The sequence below is a fragment of the Macaca nemestrina genome, chromosome 4 (assembly GCF_043159975.1).
Source record: "Macaca nemestrina isolate mMacNem1 chromosome 4, mMacNem.hap1, whole genome shotgun sequence".
Taxonomy (NCBI): domain Eukaryota; kingdom Metazoa; phylum Chordata; class Mammalia; order Primates; family Cercopithecidae; genus Macaca; species Macaca nemestrina.
This window is the reverse complement of record NC_092128.1, coordinates 106,230,901-106,258,764: the sequence shown is the minus strand read 5'-3', so window position 1 is coordinate 106,258,764 and position 27,864 is coordinate 106,230,901. Positions and strand designations below refer to the sequence as shown.

Genomic DNA, 27,864 nt, shown 5'->3' with positions numbered 1-27,864 from the left:
TTGTTTTTTAAAAATGACTGGATTTGGGTGTACCTTCCACCTGCTTGGGGAGGTAATACTTAATGTGCTAATTTTTTTCAGACTTGGGTATTCATTCCTCCATCCTTATTTTTCCATCTGCCTGAAATTGTTTTGGAAATGTTTTGTAATAGTTGACTTTCTCAATTTAGACATTTTCTATAAATTTCAAAGACATTGTCTCCAGTCCTCTTATGTTATTTTTGATTTCCCATAAAGGCTTTCTATGACACCTTTGCAGGTAAGAGGACTGGATGAGTGGAAGCTTGCTTTCAACTTCTTGAGCAGGCAGGGAACTTGTATACTGCTAAGTATGCTTTCCTTGTCAAGAATCCAGCCAAAGCTCGAAAGAGAGCGCAAATGACAGGGGTGGGAACTAGTTGAAAGCTCTCTCAATAGATACTAGTTAACTGCTGCTTTAAGAAACTAGCTTCTCCAGTTGCTGTATTTAATTAGTATTCTCTTAATGGTAAGTATTTCCTAGTACCAGCCATGGGAATTTAGCTTACATTAAACTAAATATAATATGCCTTGTCAAAACACCCAAGGGTCTTTATATGTTTCCTGCCTTGGCATGGAAAGGCACAGACATTGGCATTGGCATAGAGTTTTTTTTTGTAGTTGTCGGACGCAGTTGCATTGCTCCAATTTTTGTTCAGAAACAACCCTCTGACTTTGACTTGTCCAGTGGGTTGCTCAGCCATGATTTTGTATCTTTAGTGTGTATATTTGTTTTTTTCAGAGTGTTATGAAAGCCTGAAAAGTATCAAAGGAATGTTAAGTTGAATTCACCTTAATTTTTCATGGTTCAGAAATTTCAAGGGAGTTGAAAATGTTTTAAAGATCTAATCATAAAATAATTACCTAATAAGGTCAGAAATCATTAGTTCTAGAGAAATTAGGTTGTGCTGCCAAATGACTAGGCTTTTCTTCTAATAATTGTATTAATGAACACCATATTATGATGGCCCATTTAATGAGAAATCTTACTGAGAAAGCAGCCTTTCCCAGTTTATGTTCCTAAGAATCCAGACTCCTTAGTAAGATATTTGATATCTAATGTGTGTGAAGTAACATTTTAAAGTAAGTTTTTGTTAGTCTTGCAAAAGACTGGTGTGGGCTGTTTTGCAAAAGACTGCTTTGGACCTTTCACATGGCAGGACTTAGCATGGGAGTCATGCAAAAAGACATCCTGTCAATAGGAAGGCAGTACGTGTAAAATACAATTTAATAAACTTGTTAAAGGAAGGATGTTAAAGTAATACTGTACCTAGCTTTTTAAAGTGGAAGAACTGTAATTTATGTAAAATGTAATTGTGTTTTAAATGTACATGAAACACTTGACAAACTATTTTTAAACAAATTGGGATGGTCTTCAGGGAGTTATATTGTTTATGGTTACTGAATCCATGAGCACGAGAATAAAAAAATTTGAGCATGAGAATAAAAAAATCCCGATTAACATTTTGATCCTCATAGTTCATTTTGTAAAAAAGTAATATTTGTTGGTGATTTCTATAAACTAATAGAATTTTAGAACTGAAAGGAATCTTGAAAATTTAGTCCAATCTCATTTTCTGTAGGAAAGTGGAGACTCTGAGAGGTTAAGTGAACCTTTAAGGTTATACTTCTTGTTAATGTCAGAGATAACACTAGATTTTAGATCTTTTGATTTCTAGCCTGTTTCTCATTACTTTAAACCAATGTGTTACCAATAGGATGTTGTACAGTACTTGGCACATAGTAACTATTTAAATGACTCAGTAATTAGTACCATTTATTGAACACTTTATATGTGTTAGGCATCATGAAAGGAGCTTTGCATTAATTTAATCATGTGAAAAGAGCTTTTTAATGCATTAACTTAATCTTCAGAATTTAATATGCTGATTTTGTGTATTATTCTGCTCCTCAGCCATTTCTAGTTGAAAAAATGGAATATTTTAATTTAATTAAGCAGTTTTGATAAGTTTTGACTTATCAAAATTAAAGTACTTATACTGGACACAAGATTTAAAACAGTAAATTTCTGAAATTTCGTTGTTTTGTGGAGGGATTTCATGAATGCATTTTTAGTAATGTGCGTGTAATTTTATGATTGTAAAGAACTAAATCTCCTTTTAAAGATTACACATTTTTGTTTGTAGAGTTCAGATCATTCAGGATCAACAACTCCATCATCTAGTCAAGAAATGTTGTCTTTAGCTGCGGGTTCTTCCTCGGAAGGATTGAGGCAGCGTACCCTTCCACAAGCACAAACTGACCAAACACAGAGTCACCAGTTTCCATATGTAATGCAAGGGTAAGTGAAATTGTGGTAGCTGTGGAGAGTGATTGGGGCCCCCTAAAAATGAATTCCTTTTGATTTTTACCATAGCCTCTTTGCAGCAATTAAAGTACATTTTAAATTTATTCATATACTTGATTTTATATTTTGAGAACTAGAGGGTTAAGAAGAGCACTGCTTTTGAAACCTGACTGCACATCAGAATCATGTAGGGCAGCGCTTTCAATCTTGAATGTTTGTCCTAATCACTGGGAGACCTTGCTGAGCTTCAGGTTTATATTCAATAGGTATGATGGGGCCTGAGAATCTGCATTTCTGACAAGCTCCCAGATGATGCTGATGCTTCTGATGTTTAGACCACACTTTGAATAGCAAGGATCTATGTAACTAATTTTTTTTTTTACTCAGTCTCATTATAGATCTACTCAATTTAGTCTTCAGGGGAATGTGGTTGAGTGAAGGTATATTTGGAAGAGTACAGATCCCAGCAATCTGTTTTTAAAAGTTTTTAAAAGTTCCACAAGTGTTTCTGATCAACTTGGTAACAGCTGTGCTAGAGTAAAACCATGATGTATTACAGGGATATGCTAACCGCTGCATGTTTTCCAGGATCTTTGTTGTATTGATAGTTTTATAAAGCAGTTTTCTTAAGAAGCTTGCCACAGTCACCCTATATTTAGCAATTACAGCAGGCCCTTTGGGTTAGGCACTTCTAGAGGAAATGCAGCCACAGGTAAAGCAGATCAGAGAGTAGGATCTTGGAGAACATGGTTTGGACCAGGGTTGTGTCGAAAGCAGACTGTTTTACTGGGGTATTATTGTTTGTCATTTTTGAGCTAAAGGAAGCTTGAGTAACAGGTAGTGATAATTTCTGTGTTGCATATCAATCCATGGGGCTGCAGTGTGTGTCACTGGTCTGGATCCATGATGATGGAGCAGGAAATGAGAATATGGCTAGGACCTCAGAATTGTAATGTAGGTGATGTAGCCAAGGAGTAGCTATTGACTGCTGTGCTAATAAACAGGATAGCATAAACACTCAGGTACTTTTTAGTTAGAACTTTTAACTTAATTCAGTTATTAATATAGAAAAACAAAGCTGAATATATAGCAAATAGAAGAGAACTAATTTGTCTAAGATTTCTTGAATGTGAAGCCTTTTCTTTCAAAATAAGTGTTTAGATGAGGCTGGTTGTAGACTTTCATAAAGTACCTGTGAAACTATTTTTGTTTTCAGAAAGTAATTACTATTAATATAAACCAAGATTTATTTGTAAAAAGCAGTGTTCTCAGGGTTTATATTATGGAACAGTAGCTTAAAATACTTCCTATCTTATGACAGTAATTCATTTCCTTTCTTTTTTACAGAGTAAGTTCCTCTCAGTTTTTATAGAGTGATTTTACTTACTTTATTTGGTGGTAGTGGTGGAAGGTGGGATTATAAATAAGCCTGGAAGAGTATATAGTGCCACGTTAATAGTGGTTATCTCTGGATAAAATTTTTAACTCTTTCTCATACTTGTAGTGAATATATTTTGTAATAAACAAATCAAGCTTATAAGATTACAGGTCTTCAGAATAAGACCATAGATACATTGGTAAAAGATTAATAATTTCTCTAAACTAGGCTATTGAGAAAATTAATAAACATAAAAGACAAAAGCATTCAGCTCTTCGAAATATATTAAGCAGATTAGAAAAATCTGAAATAGTGTTTATTTTGCCAAAAGTGAATGTTAAAGTACTGAACAACAAAGATATTTGAGGTTTACTTAGGGAATCTATTACTAGATGAATAATATTTTATTTTAAATAATGAAGGCAGTATCGCTTAATGATTGTACAGATTCTCAAGCCAGCCTGTCTGGGTTTGAATCTTGTGAATCTGGGTCTGAATTTAGTGACTAGTTTGGACAAGTCTCTTCTCTACTGTGCTTCAGTTTTCTCATTATTTGAGGGATAATGGAACTCTTACAGGATTTCTATGTGGTTTAAAAGAGTTAGTGTATATAAAGTGATTAAAACAGTAACTGGCACATAGTGATGTATTAGCAATTACTTATAAATTCTTTCATCCTCATAAGTGAATGTTATACATTCAGCAGACAAATTTATAAGCATATCTGTGTATGGTACACTAAAACAGTCGAATGAATGCTTGTGTTAGGTGCCAGAAAATAAGGCTTTATATTTGGAGAGAGTATTTTGTGATTTATGAAGCAATTGATGTGACAGTTCAGTAATTAGGTTATTCAGTTCAACAATGAACATGATTTAACTTATTCTCATAGTTGTCATTTTGTACTAATGAAGACTTTATACTTGTCTTTAAGTAAATTTTATTTAACATAGTCTTAGCCTTAAAATGTGCAAGAGCAGTAATTGAGTGACCTTGAAGAATTCGCTATCAAAATAAAAAAGCTCTGCTCTTTATTTTCAAACTTCAGTATAGCTTATATTTAGCTAGTCTGCATGTGTTGTTTACCACCATGTAGGTTAGTATTCTCAATATTTAGTGAGTGTATTAAAACTGAAAATTGCTCATTTCTGGTCCCTGCTTCCTGAGGTTTTGAATCACTAGTTTTGAGATGGCGTTCAGAAGTCTGCCAATCTAACAATATCCTGGGAACCTCACTTTGGGAAATCCTGATGTAGTTGATTGTTTGCCTACCTAGCTCTTGAGAAAACATGAGAAGGACAAAGCAATACATCACCTACCACACTGTCTGTTCATTTACAAAGTTCCATTTATAAGTCTTGACGGTTTTTAGACTCAGTCTGTTGTGCTGTTTATTTACTCTAACAATTACTGGCTGGTTTATAAAACACCCAGTTTTGTACATTCAGTTTTTCCTGCTGAAATATTAACAGCCTTGTTTTATAACAAATCTGAAAAGTTACTTATTGTACCCATCTATATTGTCTGTTTTGTTAGAATTTATTTTTTAAATTGTTATTCGCACATATTTATGGAGTTCATGTGATGATCATTACACATGCATAGAATGTGTAATGATTAAGTCAGGGCATTTATGGTATCCATCATCTGGAGTATTTATCATTTCTGTGTGTTGGTAACATTTCAAATCTGCCCTTCTAGCTGTTTTGAAATTTACAACATTGTTGCTAACTGTAGTCAGCCTACTCTGCTATATTTATACCCATTAACCAACTTCTCATCTTCCCTTCATCACCTCACCCCCACCACTCCCAGCACCCTTCCTAGCCCCTTGTGTCTATCAGTCTACTCTCTACCTCCAGGAGATGAATTTATTTAGCTTCCATATATGAGTGAGAATATGAAATATTTGTTTTTCTGGCCTAGGTTATTTCACATAACATAATGACCTCCAGTGCCATTTGTGTTGCTGCAAATGACAGGATTTCATTCTCTTTTATGGTGAAATAGTATTCTATTGTGTATATGTAGCACATTTTATTTATCCATTTGCCCATTAACGAACACTTAGATTGATTCCATCTTTGCTATTCTAAACAGTGCTGTAGTAAACATGGGAGTGCAGGTATCTTTGACATACTTTTCCTTTGGATAAATAGCCAGCCAGTAGTGGGATTGCTGGATCATATGGCAGTTTTATGTGTAGTATGTTTTTTTTTTTTTTTTTTTTGAGAGAAAGTCTTGCTCTGTTGCCCAGGCTGTAGTGCAGCAGTATGATCATACTCCTGGGCTCAAGCAGTTCTCCCACTTCGGCCTCCCAAAGTACTGGAATTACAGGTATGAGCTACCACACCCAAACTGTGTTTAGTTTTTTGATAAATCTCCATACTGTTTTTCCATAGTGGCTGTACTAATTTACATTCCCACCAACAGTGTATGAGGTCCTTTTTCTCCCCATCCTAGCCAGCATCTATTGTTTTTTGTCTTTTTAATAATAGCCATTCTAACAGGGGTAAAATTAAATTTCATTGTGGTTTTGATTTGCGTTTCCCTACTGAGTCATGTTGAGCATTTTTTTTCAGATACCTGTTGGCCATTGTATGTCTTCCTTGAGAAAGAGCTATTCATGTCCTTTGCCTACTTTTTAATGGGATTATTTGTTTTATTAACTGTAAGAAAAGTTGTATGAGTTCTTTATATATTCTACATATTAGTTCCTTGTCAGCTGAATAGTTTGCAGGTATTTTCACCCATTCAGCAGTTGCCTCTTCACTCTGTTGATTGCTTCCTTTGCTATGCTTTTATGCTTTTTAGTTTAATACAGTTTCATTTGTCTAGTTTTGTTTCTGTCATCTGTGTTCTAGATGTCTTAGCCATAAAATCTTTGATGAGACCTATATCCTGAAGTGTTTCCCCTGTTTTCTTTCAGTAGTTTCATATTTCAGGTCTTAAGTTTAAGTCTTTAATCTGTCTTGAGTTGAATTTTTTATATGGTGAGAGAAAGTAGTTCAGTTTTATTCTTTCACATATGGCTAGCCAATTTTTCCAGCACCATTTATCAAAGGGAGGGTGTTCTTTCCCCACTGTATGTTCTTGACACCTTTGTTGAAAATTGGTTGGCTTTTTGAGAAACATTTAGAAAAAAGAAAAAAGGAACTACATGGATTTATTTCTGGCTTCTCTGTTATGTTCCTTTGGTCTTCTGTGTCTATTTTTATACCAATACCATGCTATTTTGGTTACTATAGCCTTGTAATATATTTTCAAGCCGAATAGTGTGGTGCCTCCAGCTTTGTTCTTTTGTTCAGGATTACTTTCACTGTTCAGGCTCCTTTTTTGTTCTTTATGAATTTTAGGATTTTTTTTCTAATTCTGTGAAAAATGACATTGGTATTTTCATTGAATTTATAGATTGCTTTGAGCAATATGGTAATTTTAGTGATAGGAGCTCTTCTGATTCATGAGCATAGGGTGTCTTTCCATTTGCTTATATCCTCTTCAATTTCTTTCATTAGTGTTTTATAGTTTTCCTTATAGATGTCTTTAACCTACTTGGTTAAATTTATTCCTAAGTATTTTATTATTATTATTATTATTATTTTTTGTAGCTATTGTAAGTGGGATTGTCTTCTCGATTTTTTTTCTTTCTTTCTTTTTTTATTTTTATTTTTTCGAGATGAAGTTTTGCTCTTGTTGCCCAGTCTGGAGTGCAGTGGCACAATCTCAGCTCACTGCAACCTCTCTCTCTCTGGTTCAAGCAATTCTTCTGCCTCAGCCTCCTAAGTAAGTGGGATTACAGGTGTCTGCCATCGTGCTGGGCTAATTTTTTGTATTTTTAGTAGAGATGGAGTTTCACCATTATGACCAGGCTGGTCTCGATCTCCTGACTTCAGGTGATCTGCCTGCCTTGGCCTCCCAAAGTGCCAGGATTTACAGGCGTGAACCACCACACCCGGCTCGATTTCTTTCTTAACTAGTTTGTTTTTGGTGTGTAGAAATGTTACTGATTTTTGTATTTTGATTTTGTGTCCTGTAACTTTCCAAATCTAAGAGTTTATTGGTGGAGTCTTTATCTACAAAGAGGGATGGTTTGACTTCCTCTTTTCCAATTGGGCTGCGTTTTCTTACTTTCTCTGGCCTGATGGCTCTGGCTAGGACTCCCAGTACTGTGTTGAAAAAGACTGGTGAAAGTGGGGATCTTTGTCTTTTTCCAGCTCTTAGAGAAAAGGCTTTCAGATTTACTTATTCAGTATGATGTTAGCTGTGGGTTTGTTATATATGGCCTTTTTTATGTTGAGATGTTCTGTCTATGCCTAGGTTTGTTGAGAGCTTTTATTATGAAGGGATGTTGAGATGATCATATGGTTTTAGTCCTTCATTCTGTTAATGTGATGTATCATGTTTGTTGATTTGCATATATTGAATCATTCTTGCATCCCTGGGGTAAATCCCATTTGATTATGATGTATTCCCTTTTTGATGTGCTGTTGGATTTGGTTTGCTGTATTTTGTTGAGAATTTTTGTGTCTGTGTTCATGGCTGACCTGTAGTTTTTTGTTGTTTTTGTTGTGTTCTTCTCTGGTTTTGGTATCAGGGTAATGCCTTGTAGAATTCCCTCCTCTTCAGTGTTATGGAATGGTTTGAGGAGAATTGGTGTTCTTCTTTATAAGATTGGTCAAGGCTGGGCACAGTGGCTTATGCCTGTAATCTCAGCACATTGGGAGGCTGAGGTGGGTGGATCGCTTGAGGCCAGAAGTTTTGAGACCAGCCTTGCCAACATTGTGAAACCCTGTCTCTACTAATGCAAAAATTAGCTGGGCGTCATGGTGCATGCCTATAATCCCAGCTACTCGGGAGGCTGAGGCAGGAGAATCGCTTGAACCCAGGAGGTGGAGATTGCAGTGAGCTGAGATTGTGTCACTGCACTTCAGCCTGGGCAACAGAATGAGACTCTGTCTCAAATAAATAAATACATAAATAAATAAATAAATAAATAATAACCACAAAAATTAGCTGGGCATGGTGGTGTATGCCTGTAATCCCAGCTGTTCAGGTAGCTGAAGCATGAGAATCACTTGGACCCAGGAGGTGGAGGTTGCAGTCAGCCAAGATTGCGCCACTGCACTCCAGCCTGGGCAACAGAGCATGACTCTGTCTTAAAACAAAAAACAAACAAACAAAAAAACAGTTTTGCTCAAATTTGGCAGTGAAGCCATCCAATCCTGGGCTTTTCTTTGTTGGGAGATTTTCTTTTTATTATTACTGATTCAATCTCATTACTCATTATTGGTCTGTTCAGGTTTTTCTGTTTCTTCCTGATTCAGTCTTGGCAGGCTGTGTGTGTCTAAGAATTTATCCATTTTCTCTAGATTTTCTAGTGTATTAGTGTGCAGTTGTGCATAATAGCTTGATTATTTCTCTTTTGTATTTCTGTGGTATCAATTGTAATATTTCATTTTTCGTATCTGACTTTATTTATATGGGTCTTTTTGTTTTCTTGGTTACCTAGATAGTGGTTTATTGATTTTATCTTTTAAAAAAACCAAGTTTTTATTTTGTTGATCTTTTGTATTTTTTTTTCAGTCTATCCTGATTTTTATTATTTCTTTCCCTCTACTAATTTTGGGTTAGGTTGTTCTTGCTTTTCTAGTTCTTTGAGGTGTATTGTTGGATTGTTTATTTGAAATCTTTCTACTTTTTTGGTGTGAGCATTTATTACTATAAACATCTCTCTTTGTCGTATTCCATAGGTTTTGGTATATTGTTTTTAGACTTTCATTTGTTTCAAGAACTTTTTGTTGTTTTAGAGATGGTCTCACTTTGTTGACCAGGCTGGAGTGTGGTGGTGTGATCCTAGCTCACTGCAGAACTCCTGGGCTGAAACAATCCTTCTGCCTCAGCTTCCTGAGTAGCTGGGATTACAGGCACATGCCACTACACACCACAAACATTTTTTATCTCCTCCTTAATTTCTTCCTTGGCCCAATGATCATTTAGGAGCATATTGTTTAATTTTAATGTATTTCGTACAGTTTCCAAAGTTTCTCTTGTTACTGATTTCTAGTGTTATTCCATTGTGGTCATAAGAGATACTTGATATGATTTTGATTTTTAAAAATTTGTTGAGACTTGTTTTGTGGCCTAACATACGGTCTGTTCTAGAGAATGGTCCATGGGCTGATGAGAAGAGTGTATTCTGTACCTGTTGGATGAAATGTTCTGTAAATGTCTGTTATACCCATTTGGTCTAAAGTGCAGTTTGAATCCAGTGTTTCTTTGTTAATTTTCTGTCTAGATGATCTGTGTAATGCTGAGAGTCAGGTGTTGATGTCCTTAGCACTTATTGTATTGGATTCTGTCCCTCCCTTTAGGTCTGATCATGTTTTCTTGATAGAGCTGAGTGCTCTGTTGTTGGGTTCATATATGTTTAGAATCGTTACATCTTTTTGTTGAATTGATCCCTTTATCATTATACAATGACCTTCTTTGTTGTTACTGTTTTTAAATTAAAGTCTGTTTTATCTGTTATAAAGATAGATGTTCTTGTTTTTGATTTTTGTTCACTTAGAATATCTTTTTGCATCCCTTACTTTCAGTCTGTGTCTTTACAGATGAGATGAATTTCTTGTAGGCAGCATATGGTTGGATCATTTTAAAAAATTCTTCAGCCCCTCTGTATCTTTTAAGTGGAAAGTTTAATTCATTTATATTCAGAATTATTATTGATATGACAGGGCTTATTCCTGTCATTTTAGTAATTGATTTCTGGTTTTTGTGTAGCATTTATTCCTTTCTTTCTCTAATATTGTTTTTCATTGTAGTTGGTGGTTTTCTGTAGTGATGACATTTAAATTATTTCTCTTTTTTATTTGTGTATTTGCTCTACCAGTCGGTTTTATATTTTGATGTATTTCCTTCCAGGTATAGGGCTCCCTTGGTTATTTCTTGGAGGGCCGGCGTAGTGGTGATGGGTTCCTTCAGCTTTTACTTGTCTGGGAAAGACTTTATTTCTCCTTCATTTATGAATGATAACTTTGCTGGGAATAGTATCCTTGGCAGAGAGGTTCCTTCTTTTCCTTCCTTTTCTCCCTTCTCTGCTTTCCCTTCCCCTCCCTCCTTCTCTTCCCTCTCTTCCTCCCTCCCTCTGCTTCCTTTTCTTTCTTTCCTTCCTTTCTTTCCTTCCTGCCTTTCTTTCCTTTTTTCCTTTCTTTTTCTCTCTTTCTTTCTTCACTTCAAATATATCTGCTTATTCTCTCCTGGCCTGTAAGGTTACTGCTGAGAAATCTGCTGGTAGTCTGCTGGGGGTTCTAAGTATTAAGTGACTGGATGCTTTTCTCTTGCTATTTTCAGAATTCTCTCTTTGACTTTGACAGTTTTACTATAATGTGCTGTGGAGAAGACCTTTTTGAATTGTATCTATTTGAGGATTGTTGGGTGAGGTGTCAGAGCCCTGGCACCAGGAAGTGGTCAACTCACAGGTTGGTTAAAAGAATTTACTGACAACAGTACAGGTTTGAAAAAGGAAACTTTATTAGAAAGGAAGGATGCTGCAAAATGGTGCAGCGGGGTGCCTCAGTGAGAGGACTGAGCGCACCGTGGTGGATTTTCCTTAGGAGCATTTATAGACTTTAAGACAGTAGCTTAGGGTTGTAAAATTAGTTTCAGCATGGCATTCCAGAGATGTATAGAAATTTTAGTTACTTATAAAAATTGAAAGAAGCCTGGAATCAGATGCTGACTTTAGATACTAGGGAGGTTTGATTACCTCTAAATTCCCCAGATAAGGAGTCTTGCCTCTGGATGGCCTGTTTAATGGTCACCAGGTAGTCTTTGCTCCCTTCTAAATTGCTCAGATAAGAAGTTTTTATCTCCGGGCCTGTTCAGTGGTCACCAGGTGATTTTCACTCCTCAGGTACTTTTTAATGATATCAGTGTCTTTGCTAAATTTCTCATTTATATCCTGAATTATTTTTCAGATTAAATATTATTTATCTGAATTCTCTTGTATTGTGCTTCTTTAATATCATTATTCTGAATTCATTTTCTGGATTTCACAATTTTATTTTCACTGGAATCAATTGCTGGAGAATTACGTTCTTTTGGAAGTGTCATATCTCCTTGCTTTTTCATGTTTCTTCTATCCTTATGTTGATATTTGTGCATGTGGTATAACAGTCCCTTCTTCAGTTTTTTGAATTTGCTTTTGTAGGGGGGACACATTTTCCTAAAGATGTGTCTATGCTGTTGTTTGGTAGGCCACTTTGGCTTTGATTCTGTATATATACCATAGTATAGTCTCTGTATGAATTTTGTCAGGAACAGTCAGTAGTGTCTGATTTCCTCAGTGTCTCAGGGTGCAGTTTTTAGTGGAGGCTGTGGTGAAGTTTTGCTGGGGACAGGGGTGTCAGGTGGGCCAATCTTTAGGTCCTAGCGATGGCAGTGGTAGGCTGAGTATGCCTGTCCTTAGGCCCCAGTGTGGCATACGCTGACACCAGTGTGAGATGGTCCAGGTGGGCCAATTCTTGGGGGGCCTCCAGCCAGTTTGTTTGGATGCCATCAGTGACAGTGGTGAGCTGGGCAGTTTGGCATGTCGTCAGGCCCCTAGGCAGTGGATATGCCATGGATTATGGCAGTAGTAGTGGTGGGACAAACCTCTGGCTCCCAAGCGGTCTATAGTGGTGTTGGTGATGATTGCAATGGGTTGGATGGGCCAGTTCCCAAGCCCACAGATAGTGCATGCATATGGGTGTCTGCTGTGGTAATAGTGGCAGGTTGGGTCCTCAGGCCTCTGGGAGGAGTACTCAGGTGCCAACAGTTGCGGATGGGGTAATCCACAGGCCCCTGGATGGCACGCTTAGTCACTGGAGGTGGGTGGAACTGGGCCAAGCTGGCTTGACTTCAGGCCCCCTGTTGGTTTGTGCAGCTGCTGGTTCTGGTAGGCGAGGATGGCATGATCCCCAGACTTCCAGCACAGTGCTCGGGAGATGTACTGTAGCCTGTTACTGGGAGGGCTGGCTTGCTTTCAGTGACAACAGTCATAAATTGGTGGGGGGTACACTTTGGTCTCAGATGGCAGCTGCAAGCTTGTAGCCTGTCCTCAGGGTACATGTAAATGCTCAGTAGCACCATTCACGGGTATGGGGTTGCTGACAATGTCTTGCACTTTGGCCCAAGATACATCAGTTAGCAGCACCACCTGGGAGTGCACAGGGGATCTCAGTGAGGCTCCAGGGATGTGAGATTCAGGGGTTCTTGGGCCCCAGGGCAGGATGCAGCCCGATGGGGGTTGGACTCTGAAAATGATACCTTGCTGTAGCTATTTAGGACTTAGGAGGTGTGTGGGACCCATTGTGAACTCCTCTTGAGCAGCGCCTTCGCGTGGTCTCCTGTTAGTCTCGGGGCCGTGTGTGTTAAGGGTCTCTCTTGTGGCTAGGATTACAGGAGTCTGCAGTGGGAATGTAGACTGCTGGGGGTCCCCACTTAACCTTTCCCTGCCCTGGGGAGCCTTTCCAGCCTCCCAGCCCATCCAGTGCAGCAGGCTGCCTTGCTTCTCTCTCCTTCCTTGCCTTAGGTGTTTCCTGTCACTTCTCTATTGAATTCCAGCTTTCTGGTGATCTACTGGAAGTGTAATTATCTACTCAGTATTTTTGTTCTTTTTTGTGGAGGAAGTGAGTATCAGATGCCTCTAGTTAGCCATCTTGAAGCCCCTCTTAGAATCCCTATTGTCTGAAATTTTAAAAGTAAAAATTTCTTATAGCCTAACACTCAGAAATAACCGTATAGACCCAAAATAAAATTCTCAAGTCCCCCAGCCATCTGAGTGGATCTCTCCTCTTAGCCCAGGCACTCCAGAGTGAACCTGAAAAACTGGTTCAGGCCATGATGGGAAGGGAGGGTTGGACATCCCTCATTATACCCTCTTCCTTTTTGGAATTCAGGAAAAGCTGACCAACATTTAACATCAACACAGACCTTAAGTCTAATAAGAAACATTTACAATCTATTCTCTCTGAAGACTGCTACCTGGAGCTTCATCTATATGATAAAACTTTGGTCTCTACAACCCCTTATCATAACTCAGACATTCCTTTCTATTGATAATAATTTTTTCACCCAATTGCCAATAATATTTTTAAAAAATCTACCTATAACCTAGAAGCCCCTGCTTTGAGTTATCCTGCCTTTCTGGACCAAACCAATGTATATTTCACATGTATTTGATGTGTCATGTCACCCTAAAATGTATAAAACTAGGGTATCCCCTGACCACCTTGGGCACGTGTTCTCAGGATCTCCTGAGGGCTATGTCACAGACCATCAGTCACTCCTATTTGGCTCAGAATAAATCTCTTCAAATATTTCACACCATTTGACACTTTTTGTTGACAACCATTACTAACATTTTAGTAACTATCCTTCTAAACACTTTTCTACGTATACTTTTAAAATAGAAACATCATACTGTTTATTTTGTTTTGTAAACTTAAAAAAAAAAAGTAATATAGCTTGGACATATTTCCAGGTCAAATATAAATCCACAACTTTTTTTTTTTTTTTTTCTGGGATGGAGTCTCGCTCTGTCACCCAGGCTGGAGTGCAGTGACAAGATCTCAGCTCACTGCAAGCTCCACCTCCCGGGTTCATGCCATTCTCCTGCCTCAGCCTCCTGAGTAGCTGGGACTACAGGCACCCGCCACCACGCCCGATTAATTTTTTGTGTTTTTAGTAGAGATGGCGTTTCACCGTGTTAGCCAGGATGGTCTTGATCTCCTGACCTCGTGATCCGCCCATCTCGGCCTCCCAAAGTGCTGGGATTACAGGCATGAGCCACTGCACCTGGCCGTAAATCTACAACATTTAAAGTCTGTATGATTTTTCTTTATGTAGATTTACTAATTTGTTCACACATATATTGATGGAGAATGTATTAGTTTTGCTGCATGATAACCTCAGAATCTCAGTGGCTTACAATACATTTTATTTTTCTTGCTCACAGATCTTTTAGTCACTGGTACAGCTCTTCCTTGGGTTGTAGATTGAGTTCAGATCTGTTTCAAGTTTCTCATTCTCTGTAGATCAGTCATTTCCTAGCACACATTCTTCTCATGGCAAATGACAGGAAAACAAGAGGGCAAGCTAATGTCTGAGCACATTTGAAGTCTTCTGCCTGTCACATTTACTAATACTACATTGGCCAAAGCAATCACGTGACCACTCTCAACAGCTCAGCTGCGTTTAGAGGGGGAAGTATTGCAAAATTACATCCGGTGCTGTGCTGGTAAATGCTTACCAGCTGGCTTTGGGGGGTGAGGGAAATAAAGCACTAGATTTGTAGCATTTGCTGATTTCTATGGTGTAAATACTCCCATCATGGCTCAGCAGTGTGCTGTTATGAGCTAGATGAGCCAGCGTAAACCAGTTTTGCCACTGTGTGGCAGATAGTATGCATGTATAATCCTGTTATAGAAGACTGAAGAATTGGGGCAATCTTTTACCATAAACATTTGGGTCAGTCTTTTTTCCCACGAAATATTACCATAATCAGCATTCTTAAATATGTGTGCTTACATATTAGCAGTTATTATTTTAGGATAAATTGTGAGAAGGGGAATTCCTGAGTGTTCTGCTACTGTGAACTTAGGCAAGCTGCATAACCTTTAAGTCTTCTTAAGTGTTCAAAGTGTTCTTAAGACTTTTTGAGGCCCTTAAAGACTTTTGCAAAATTGCAGTAAAGTTGTACTAGTTTACTTTCTCAGTAATGTTAAAGATCCTGAGTATCTTTACTTGTACAGATACGTACTTGCTAAAGTGATAAGTTGGAATGTCCATGTTTTAATTTGAGACATGATAAAGAGGCATTCTTTATGTTTTATTTGTGAGTTTCTTATTTGTTGGTGTGGTGGTATCTTTAAAAATTCATTTACCACACTTTATCCAAAAGGATATTAATAACTAATACTTATTGAGCATTAGCAGAAGTTAGGCATTGTATTAAGCACCTATATGTGCCTTACTTCACCATATTTTATACAAACTCTGGTCTCAGCACTGTTATCTGCTGCTTATGGATGAGGAGAATGAGACTTAAAGGTTATGCAGCTTGCCTAAGTTCACAGTAGCAGAACTAGAATTCAAATCCATTTTTAACTTGGAGGCCTATATTCTTAACAGCATTGCCGAAGTGACTATTTTGTCTATCATTTGTTTCACTATTTTTTCCTAGGTTATCATTTGTATTTTAACTTTATTCGTAATGGTGGTGTCCCACCTCCAACCACAATTCAAAACTTTTTTCTTGTCAGATCTACCAGTCAGATTTTAAGTATTAGTGACTGTGTGAGCAAATCTATTTGCATGAAGACCCTGTGACTTCATTCAGTAAATATTTACTTTAGAATCTGCTTTGTGCTAGGCACTCAGGAGAGGAAAATGAATTCTGTACTTTCTCACTGGAAGTAGGTCAGATAGGCAAATGAATTACCATCTGCTGATGGGCTGTCATGGCCTTGAAAAAAATGCTGGGGGAGCCTGGAGGAGGGAGGGACTATCTCTGCTTGGAGGAGTTGGAAGGGCTTCAGAGGTGATAACGTTTGAGCTGTCTTTAAGGGTGTTAATAGGGAGAACAAAGCAAGTGCAGAGTCTTGAAAAGGAGGCTTCTGGGAACACAGTGGGATTCCATGAGGTTGCTGCTTGGTCGCTTGTATGGAGTGGTGGGGGAAGCAAGGATAATTTGATGAGTTTCCTATGAAAGTTTGTTCCTGAAGTTTCCAGTTCCTTTAATCTCCTCTCCTCTGTAATTTTAACTTTTTAAAACCTACAAAGAGTGTCTTTTGGTATAGCTTTCAAGTATATAATTGCGAATAACAGTCTTTCCACTTCTTGTTTATTCTTTATAATTTCTATAGTACTCCACCAGTTTTATGGGTTTCAGTGAATTTGCCTTGCTCCTTTTTTTGTGTTTAGTTATTATCCTACAGTGCTAACTAGTATAGCCTATCTGAAAAGAAAAAAAAAAGCTGTCAGAACTTCTGGCACCAGCTGTGATTTCCTCCAGCTTGTTTATTTCAGCTATTTCCTCACTGTGACTTTCCTAGGGGCAGAGGGAGAAACCAGGTTATCATCTTACTTTTCCTTGCATAAAGAATATGACATTTTCTATGGGGACAGGCATATTACACATTCCAAATAGTTATTTTCCCCATGTTTCTGCTATTTTATTTTGCTTTTTGCCAAAAAAAGAAGACAATTAATTTAACATTTTGTGTTTTCTTCCAGTATCCTTTCTTTGTTTCTTTCTTTTTCTTTTCTTAAATAGATGGGGTTTCGCTCTGTCGCCTAGGCTGGAGTGTGGTGGTGCCATCATAGCTCACTGCAGCCTTGAGCTTCTGGGCTCAAGTGATCCTCCCGCGTCAGCTTCCTGAGTAGCTGGGACTACAGACATGTGTCACCATGCCCAGCTAATTGAAATTTTTTTTTTTTAGAGATAGGGTCTTGTTATGTTGCTTAGGCTGGTCTCAAACTCCTGGCTTCAAGCAGTCCTCCCATCTCAGCCTCCCAAGTAGCTAGGATTATAGGCTTGAACCACTATGCCCAGCTCAGTATCCTTTACTTTGTAAATGTTTTTATTTAATATAGTTGAAATTTTTACTGTGTTGGTAACCTTACATGTTTTCATTTAATGTTGAATAATTAAGTTGAATTTACAAATTACTAGATTAAATAGTTGCTTATAATCAGTATTTTATTTTCAATATTTTCGTAATGCTCATATGAAGTTGTTCAATACATATTTATTGTGGTAGATGCTAGAGATATAGTAATAATGTATAAAGCCCATTCCCTGTTCTTAGGAACACAGAGACTGGTCAGAGAGACAGTAGATTATTTTTTAAATAGTAGGTAATTTATTTTTAAAATTATTTTCTAAGAGGTAATATATGTGATGAGTAGTACCATCTTCAAAACAAAATGAAACAAAAGTATGTAAGAGTTTCATTTCTATGTCTTATACCACTTGCCCTCCTTAGAGGCAACCATTATTAGCTGTTTCCCCTGTATTATTCTAGAGATAAAATGTGCTTACACAAGTATATGTGTATGTGCGTGCATGTGTACGTGTGTTTAACACATAATAGCATACTTTCTATATAAGAAGTCCTCACTTAACATCATGATAGGGTCTTGGAAACTGCAACTTTAAGTGAAACAATATTAGCAAAACCAACTTTTTTTTCATTAATGTTATAACAAAATGACATTATTCAAGGACCTGTTATACATCGTTTTGTTTAAAGTCACAGTTTCTCAGAACCTACTGACAATGAAAGTGAGGACTTACTGTACACACTAGCCAATATCTTGTTTTTTCACTAAGTATATTAACAACTGCACCACATTAATACACAAGAGCTGTACCATTCTTTGTTTATATAATATATATTTTTTAGTTTTTATTTTAATTTTGTTAGAGATGGGGTCTCACTGTGTTGCCCAGACTTCCATGAACTCCCGGGCTCAAGCAGTCCTCCTGCCTCAGCCTCCTGAGTAGCTGTGACCACAGGGTAGCCCAGCTGTCTCATTCTTTATTAATTGCACAGCATTCTATTATACAGATTACTATACTTTAATGAACCAGTCCTTGCTGATGGATATTTAAGTTAAACAGTCAGTATTTTTATATACTGCTTTTTTATTTTTAAAGACTTTATTATACTTTTTAAACATTCAGAAAGTACAGAAGATACTGTAATGAACCCCAGTGTACCTAATACCTAACTTCAACAATCAACAAACCACCATTGTTCATCTAGTTCCTCTTCTGTTTCCTTTTTTATCCTTGGGCTGGAGTTTAAAACAAAACCTAGACCTTATAATTGTATCTTTAAACAGTGTGTATTTGTAACAGATATGGTAGCTATGGGCTTTAAAAAAATCTTAATCACAATACCATTAGAAAACTCAACAAAATAAATCTTCAATATCATCTAGTATTCAGTTTGTGTTCAGATTGAATCAATATTTGAAGAGAGTGGCATGGTGTATTTGGTTGATGTTTCCTTTTTTGTTGTTGTTGTTGAGACAGAGCCTCGCTGTGTCCCCCAGGTTAGAGTGCAGGCGTGCGATCTTGGCTCACTGGAACCTCTGCCTCCTGGATTCAAGTGATTCTCCTATCTCAGCCTCCTGAGTAGCTGGGACTACAGGCACACATCTCCACGCTGGCTAATTTTTGTATTTTTAGTAGAAATGGGATTTCACCATGTTGGCCAGGCTGGTCTCAAACTCCTGACCTCAAGCGATCCACCTGCCTCAGGCTCCCAAAGTTCTGGGATTACAGGCATGAGCCACTGCGCCTGGCAGGTTGATGTTTCTTAAAGCTTTTCTAATCTAATTCCCTTTCCTTCCTTTTCTTACTTCATACTCTTTCTGTAGTTGTTCTGTGTTATTTTCCACAGTGGTCTAAATATAGCTGACTAAGTTCTCATGGTGTCATTTAGCATTTTTCTTTATCCTATATTGCCTGTAAACTGGTAGTTAGATCTAGGGCCTGATTAAATTCAATTAAGGTTCATCTTTTTTGTTCTTTTTTTTTTTAAAAGGAATTCTCCCATGGGTGGGTGGTGCTATGTATGTTTTAGAAAAAAGGAAAAAAAAAATCTTGAGTTCATACCGATATTTCAAATTTAGGTTAAAAGTTAAAAGAGTTTTCTTTTTTCTTTTTTTTTTTTTGGAGACGGAGTCTCGCTCTGTCGCCCAGGCTGGAGTGCAGTGGCCGGATCTCGGCTCACTGCAAGCTCCGCCTCCCGGGTTTACGCCATTCTCCTGCCTCAGCCTCCCGAGTAGCTGGGACTACAGGCGCCCGCCACCTCGCCCGGCTAGTTTTTTGTATTTTTTAGTAGAGACGGGGTTTCACTGTGTTAGCCAGGATGGTCTGGATCTCCTGACCTCGTGATCCGCCCATCTCGGCCTCCCAAAGTGCTGGGATTACAGGCTTGAGCCACCGCCCCCGGCCAAAAGTTAAAGAGTTTTCACAAATCATCTTGGGTATGTGTATTTATATATCTTCTGTGCTAAAACATCCTAGTCCCTAATGAATTAGCATAATTACTTATTTGCTTTATCTGTATGTATATATGCATATGTTTTTCAAATAGTTTTAAAATAGCAATACTATTTCCACTTTTGTAAGATCACTGAGTGTGATTTAAAACTTTTATTGTTCTTTTTGTATTTAGTATTTACCTTACTAGGGATAGTTAAAATATTATTTTGAAGTCAGTAGAATAATTATCTGTATGGTTGTACTATTAAACTTGAAACTTCTTTAGTTTTTTTTTTTCCAGCTTTCTATTTTTTTCTTTTTAGTTTTGTTTTTTTTTAATTACATAAAACATTATTAATGTTCCAGTGTCAAAACAAGATACATTCAGAGAGACTTATTTTCATTTTCTTCACTCCTCTTTTTCTCTTCCTTTCCATAATAATTATTTTATTTTTATTATATATATTTTTTCCATTGGTTTCTTTGTGGAAAATTCATGAAAATGTGTGTGTGTGTTTGTGTGTGTACACACACATGTATATATACACACATAAAAATATATCCTCATTCTTATACAAATATTATACATATTCTTCTTAACATTGTTTTTCAACAAAATTTCATGTAAATGTCTAAGAAGTCACTCCATAGGAGTAGAGAGAGATCTTCATTCCTTTTTATAGCTGCATACTAATTCATTCAGTGCGTAAACTGTGACATCCAACCTCATATTGACAAATATTTGAGTTATTTACAATCTTTGCTGTTATAAATAGTGTTGTGATGAATAGTTTTGTGGAAACATCCCTTCATGTTTTTGTTATGTTTTGGCCTTACTGTATTTAGGGTAGATTTCTGTCTTAAAGTAGGAATGGGCCAAAGTGGATAGGTCAGAGAGTAAATGCCTACATAGGTATGCAGTTAAAAAGGCAACTTCAATGTGGTGGTAAGTGCTATAACATTCTCTATTTTTTAAAAAATTAATGAACTATTGTCCCTGTCTCCAGTTTCTCTCTATTACTAGAGGACAGCGGGCTGGAAGTGGGAGTATGTATAAAGGTTTTATTAAAGGGCAGAGATGTGAAGTTTTTTTCCTTATTTCATAGTTCTATATAAGCTAATTTTCAAAAGCAGAATTATTTGGGCAGTTGGGCATAAGAGCAAAGCTTTTTAAAAAACTTTTAGGTTCATGGATACATGTTCAGGTTTGTTACATAGGTAAACTTGTGTCATGGAGGTTTGTTTTACAGATTATTTTGTCACCCAGGTACTAAGCCTGGTACCCAGTAATTTTTTTTGATTCTCTCCCTCTTCCCACCCGCCACTCTCAGTAGGCCCAAGTGTCTGTTGTTCTCCTTTTTGTGTCCATGTGTTCTCATCGTTTAGCTCCCACTAATAAGTGAGAACATGCGGTATTTGGTTTTCTGTTCGTGTGTTAGTTTCCTGAGGATAATGGCCTCCAGCTCCACCCATGTTCCCGCAGAAGACATGATCTCATTCTCTTTTATGGCGGTGTAGTGTTCCATGGTGCATATGTACTTTTTCTTTATCCAGTCTGTCATTGATGAGCATTTAGGTTGATTCTATGTCTTTGCTATTGTGAATCGTGCTGCATGAACATTCACGTGCATATGTCTTTATGGTAGAATGATTTATATGTCTTTGGGTGTATACCCAGTAATGGAATTGCTGGGTCATATTGTAGTTCTGTTTTTAGCTCTTTGAGGAATCACCACTCTGCTTTCCACAATGGTTGAACTAATTTACACTCCCGCCAACAGTGTAGAAGTGTTCCCTTTTCTCTGCAACCTTGCCAGCATCTGTTATTTTTTAACTTTTTTATCGTAGTCATTCTGACTGGTGTGATATGGTATCTCATTATGGTTTTGATTTGCATTTCTGTAATGATCAGTGTTGTTGAGCTTTTTTCCATTTACTTGTTGGCCACATGTATATCTTCTTTTGAAAAGTGTGTGTTTGTGTCCTTTGTCCACTTTTTAAATGTTTTTCTTGTCTTTTAAAATTGTTTAAGTTCTTTATAGATGCTAGATATTAGACCTTTGTGTGATGTATAGTTTGCAAATATTTTCTTCCATTCTGTAGGGTGTTTGTTTAAATGCAGAAGCTCTTAAGTTTAATTAGATCCCACTTGTCAGTTTTTGCTTTTGTTGCAATTGCTTTTGGCATCTTTGTCATGAAATCTTTGCCCATTGCCTAGGTTGTCTTACAGGATTTTTATAGTTTTCAGTTTTACATGTAAGTCTTTAAACCACCTTGAGTTGATTTTTGTCTATGATGTAAGGAAGGTGGGTCCAGTTTCAGTCTTCTGCATATGGCTAGCCAGTTATCCTAGCACCATTTATTGAATAGTTTTCCCATTGCTTATTTTTGTCAGCTTTATAAAAGATCAAACAGTTGTAGGTGTGCAGCCTTATTTCTGGGCTCTCTATTTTGTTCCATTGGTCTGTGTGTCTGTTTTTGTACCAGTTACAGTGCTGGTTTGGTAGCCGTGCAGTAGTTGGAAGTCGGGTAACATCATGCCTCCATCTTTGTTCCTTTTGTCTGGGATTGCCTTGGCTCTTCAGGCTCTTTTTTGGTTCCACATGGATTTTAAAATAGTTTTTCCTAGTTCTGTGAAAAATGTCAATGGTAGTTTCATTGGGATTGCATTGAATCTACAAATTACTTTGGATAGTATGGCCGTTTTAATGATATTGATTCTTCTTATCCATGAGCTAGAATTTTTTTTTTCCATAGAGCAAAAGATTTTTAAAGGTCTTTAATTTTGTAATTGTGTTTTAAAGGCTTATTCCAATTTATACTGCCACTAGCAATCAAAGAGTTAGGTTTTACTTGTACCTCTTGCCAATAATGGATATTTTTATTTAATCGTTTCTACCTTGGCAAATAAACTTAAAAATGCTATCTTTGCTTTAATTAGTATTTGATATCCTAATGATTATTCTGTTTCTATCAGTTCTTTATATAGAAAAGATATTAACTACAATTTATTGGCCATTTCTTAGCCATTTCTCTCTAAATTTTGTTGTCAAATAGATTGATTTTTTTTCTCTCTAAGAAATGTAAAACTACATTTCTTAGCCATTTCTCTCTAAATTTTGTTGTCAAATAGGTTGATTTTTTTTTTTTTCTGCTTTCTTCTATTACTTAAGTTAGGAAAATCCTTCCTCCAAAGGGTTGGTAAATAATTCTAGTTTCTTCTAGGCTATCTGTGGTTATACTCTTAATACTTTATTTCATCTCTCTTATTTGAATATATAGAATGAGATGAAGCTTTTTAAACTCCCTTCTCCCACAAATTTGGTAATCTTTTTTCCTAGCACTAAATAACAATTCTCTTTAACTTGTTGTTTAATGATGCATCCTCTAAAATATATTAAATTCTTAAGTAATGTGTTTCATTGTATCTATTCCTATATATTTTATTAATAACTTTATAATTTAGCATCAGATCTTTTATTCCTTGTTTCTGGAGCATACCATCTTGTCTGAGGGTAATGAACACAACTGAAAATTATAATGTGTCATCTTGGGTCTGGGATGTATTTGGCAATTATATTGTCCAGTGGTTTTCTAACTTATTAGGGAAAACAGGAAGAATACTTTGGGCAGGTTGTTTATTTTGGCAACGTATTTTCAGTAATCACCTTATATTCTCCATATGTTTTGGGCAGCATGCAGGAGGGTGAGGTGGGAAACTATGACTTTTTAAAAAAGTAATTGTTAGTGTCTTCTTTTTCTTCCTTGAGCTTTAAAAACAGTGACAAAGTCCGGCCTTCCCATTTTACAGTTGAAGTAACAGACTTGTTTGACATTCTTACTAATGATAGTGATTGGTGGAGATTTACTTTCAAGGGGATGGATTTTTTCATAATGGGGAATACTAATAAAATTTAAAATATACACCTAGATACAGCATATTGCTGTAATACTTGATTTGGGTAGTTTTATAGATTTGCACAGAGATGCATCAGCTCCCTGGTGTAAATGCTGAATTGTATAAAACGAATGTTTTTATAATACTTCTCTGCCTCAGTGGTATGGTTTTCTCTCCAGAGTTGATCACTAACTGACATCTTTTTAAAGGAATAGCTGGGTTGAGATTTGCTTTTTTTTAGGTGGGGAGGTGCTGTGTCGTCTGTTGTCCTGTGTCCAAGAGAGCTGAAGTTTTTTCCCCCTTATACAGGACCCTATATGAAGGTATATATAATATATATATAATATTAGGAGATTGAAGGGTCTTTTGAGGATGGGACCCTCTGTGGCTGCCACAGCTCCATCAAGAATAAGGAAAGTTCAGGTAATATGTGGGGAAGGTGATGCCTTACCTAGCACCAGGTTTCCTTAAGTATAGCCTATTCAGGCTTAGCTCCCCAAGCTCTTCTAAAGTTAGGTTTCTATAATCAATTATTACCAATTGTATGTGTAAACAGTCTTTAGAATATAAAATTACAGCTAATGAATTTAATTATTCTTGTCTCACTCCAGATAGACCAAACTAGTATTAGCTAAAGATAAAAATCAAGTAATGTGAAGAAGACTTAGCAAATTCATAAAGAATTCTGCATTTACTTACCTGTTTATCTCTGTAGTTGTTTTGATATATGTGATTTTCTACAAACCTCACATTATACACTTTGGCATCGTGTTCGGTGTTGGAATGGGAAAGAATAAAAATAAAGCTAGCTAACATTTCATGAATACAGGGTGAGAATCCTGTGAGGAAGAGTCTATTATTAGATCCATTTTAGAAGTGAGGAAACTGTAGAGAAGTTAAATGTGACCTTCTACAATTTTACTGAATTAATAGAATTTGGCCAGGTGCAGTGGCTCATGTCTGTAATCTTACCACTCTGGGAGGCCAAGGCGGGAGGATCACCTGAGGTCAGGAGTTCGAGACCAGCCTGGCCAACACAGTGAAACCCTGTCTCTACTAAAAATACAAAAAAAATTAGCCGGGCGTGGTGGCGCATTCCTGTAGTCCCAGCTACTTGGGAGACTGAGGCAGGAGAATTGCTTGAATCCAGGAGGCAGAGATTTCAGTGAGCTAAGATAACGCCACTACACTCCAGCCTGGGTGAAAGAGCAAGATTCTGTCTCAAAAAAAAAAAAAAGAAAAAAGAAAATTTTAGCCTACTTTAAGAATGTATATGTAAATATGTTCTGCTAATCTTGTCTCTTTACAGAATATTTTACAGGTTTTTGTAATGTTCATTTTTTATTTTACAGCTCATAACTGCTGTATTTTAATAACATTTTATTACTAATATAAAATATCATTTGTCTATTTCACCATTCCCCAAAATATTTTGTCATGAAATTTATCTTAGGGCTTTGTTTCTTAAGGAAAATGTACTTAAAATGAAGGTATTTTTGGCTTCATGTGATGAAGTGAAAAGATAATAAATGTTCAGATTGGCTCTATATTTTGTGGTGTTTCTCTTTGTTTTCCCTTTAAAACTGGGCTAAAATGTTAGTTATTCTCTATAGTTGGGCCCTGGGTCAACCTATGTAAGACATATTATCTTATTTGAAGAATAGTTGAAAATAAGTATTTTTCAGGCCGGGCGCGGTGGCTCACGCCTGTAATCCCAGCACTTTGGGAGGCCGAGATGGGCGGATCACGAGGTCAGGAGATCGAGACCATCCTGGCTAACACGGTGAAACCCCGTCTCTACTAAAAAAATACAAAAAACTAGCCGGGCGAGGTGGCGGGCGCCTATAGTCCCAGCTACTCGGGAGGCTGAGGCAGGAGAATGGCGTAAACCCGGGAGGCGGAGCTTGCAGTGAGCTGAGATCCGGCCACCGCACTCCAGCCTGGGTGACAGAGCAAGACTCCGTCTCAAAAAAAAAAAAAAAAAAAAAAAAAAAAAGTATTTTTCTTTTCAGTGAGATTTAAATATATTCTGTCAATGGTTGACTTGGGGTTCAGAAATGAAAATTTAGAATAATACTTTTAACTGCTAGAGCATTAAAAGAGCTCATTATTTATTTCTTGCAGAAATGTAGACAACCAGTTTCCTGGGCAAGTTGCTCCACCTGGATTCCCAGTGTATCCCGCGTTTAGCCCACTGCAGATGCTGTGGTGGCAACAGATGTATGCTCATCAGTATTATATGCAGTAGTAAGTTAATCTGAGTTCATTTTTTAAGTTACTCACTGTGTTACTTGCTTTATTTTCTTTTTATCCTAAGTAAGTTGATTTGGGATTTCATTTTTTTATGTATTTAATGTTGTTTTGACTAAAGGAAAAAGGGTTCACCTCCAGTTCACATGAGCTAACCCTGCCCTTGGCTCCTCCCTATCTTCCCTAATTACATTTAGCAGTATTCAGATTCTTTAATACAACATTTTATAAATTCAAGAGGAGAAAACTTAGGAATGTTTCACTGGAAGGCAGCAAATGTACATGAAGAGTTAGTCAAATAAAAAAAGGGATAGAATCATGTCAGGAGGCCATAGCTTATGTAGGGCTCAAATGTGGCTAATATGCTTACTGGACTCTCAGTATTTAGTCCGTTTTGATTCTGGTCAGCATGGAACAGTCCTAGCATTGAGGACAGTTTCTCAGCCTTCATTCTCCCCAACTCATTCTGCATTCATTTAACATTGATTAGCTTCTCTTTACCATTCTCGTCTCCTTGTTTCTGTGATTCTTTTGTCTTCCGTATCTTTTTATCTTTCTGTGTCCTTTAATAGCTCATTTTATCAACATATCTTTCTCAGTTCATCATGTGTTTGTTACTACGTGCTTCTCAGCACTCATAGTCGGTAGAGAGGATGGGATTTAGTTGTGGGGTAGTTCTCTTGGATTTCTTTTTTGTATGGCCTTAGTTGTTAGCTCTCTGTGAATGAATCCTGGTTCTTCATCTCCTGTGCTTCATCCTGTGTCTCTGCTTTATTGTTGGAAGATTTCCATAGGGGAATGAGCCTTTACCTCAAATTCAGTGCATCTAAAATTCGATTCCTCTGTTCTTTAAGTGCCTTCTCCTTTCTCACTTCTTTGTCAGTGATACTAGCTCTCTTCTTATTACCCAAGCTCTTAACCGTAAACAGCTTTGATTCTGGCTTCTGTTACTCCTGAAAGCAGTATTTTATGAAGATGAGTTAATAGAGCTTTTGTCCTTCCCCATATGCTACCTCCAATGTTTCACCAGGTCTTTTCTCATAGGTTTCTCCTTTTAGTCTTTTCACTATATTTCCTTATACTACTGCTGGGTTACTTTTTTTTTTTTTTTTTCCTTCCTTCCTTCCTTCCTTCCTTCCTTCCTTCCTTCCTTCCTTCCTTCCTTCCTTCCTTCCTTCCTTCCTTCCTTCCTTCCTTCCTTCCTTCCTTCCTTCCTTCCTTCCTCCCTCCCTCCCTCCCTCCCTCCCTCCCTCCCCCCCCCCCCTTTTTTTTTTGACAGAGTCTCACTCTGTTGCCTAGGCTGGAGTGCAGTAGCATAATCTTGGCTCACTGCAACCTCCGCCTCCCGGGTTCAAGCGATTCTCATGCCTCAGCCTCCCAGGAGCTGAGATTACAGATGTATGCCACCACACCTGGGTAACTTTTGTATTTTTAGTAGAGACAGGGGTTTGCCACACTGGCCAGGCTGATCTTGAACTCCTGGCCTCAAGTGATCCATCCGCCCGCCTCGACCACCCAAAGTGCCAGGATTACAGGCATGAGCCACCATGCCCGGTTTGCCAGGTTACATTTCTTAACACATAATTAAGTCAGTCATTCCCGCAGCCACCCAGATATCCTCTGATTCTCTTGCCCACTGTGAAGTCTACATCCTCAGACTTTTCCCCATAAAGCTAAGCTGCTTTATGAACCTTGTATCCTAAGGCTCTCTTTCATAAGCCCTTGGCTCCAGGCAGGATATTCGTACCTTACATGTTGCCATGGTAATGGTTATCATTTGAGTGACTGCTTTGTGCTCAGTACTTTGCTGGATGCTGTACCCCACCTTGTCTCGTTTGTGAACCTTACGAGAACTATGTGAGATAAGGGGAGCTTATTATGCTTGCTGCTAAATCATATACTCTTATACACATCATTTAACTTCAGAGCCTTAGTTTCTCCCCTTTAAAATAAAGTAACTCACCTGTGTATCA

General features: G+C 37.4%; 1 protein-coding gene across 7 annotated transcripts in view; it reads left to right on the top strand.

Moving 5' to 3' along the window:
• LOC105475862 (HERPUD family member 2) overlaps window positions 1-27,864 on the top strand; it is a 97,615-nt gene that overhangs the window by 25,458 nt on the left and 44,293 nt on the right. For all 7 annotated transcript variants that reach the window (XR_011622287.1, XR_011622286.1, XR_011622288.1 and 4 more), the window contains 2 exons: window positions 2,166-2,320; window positions 25,766-25,888. Coding sequence is in view for 2 of the 7 variants with exons in the window: in XM_011731412.2 (XP_011729714.2) it covers window positions 2,166-2,320; window positions 25,766-25,888 (278 nt within the window). In the remaining 5 variants the exon portion in view is untranslated. The remainder of the gene's footprint in view (window positions 1-2,165; window positions 2,321-25,765; window positions 25,889-27,864) is intronic.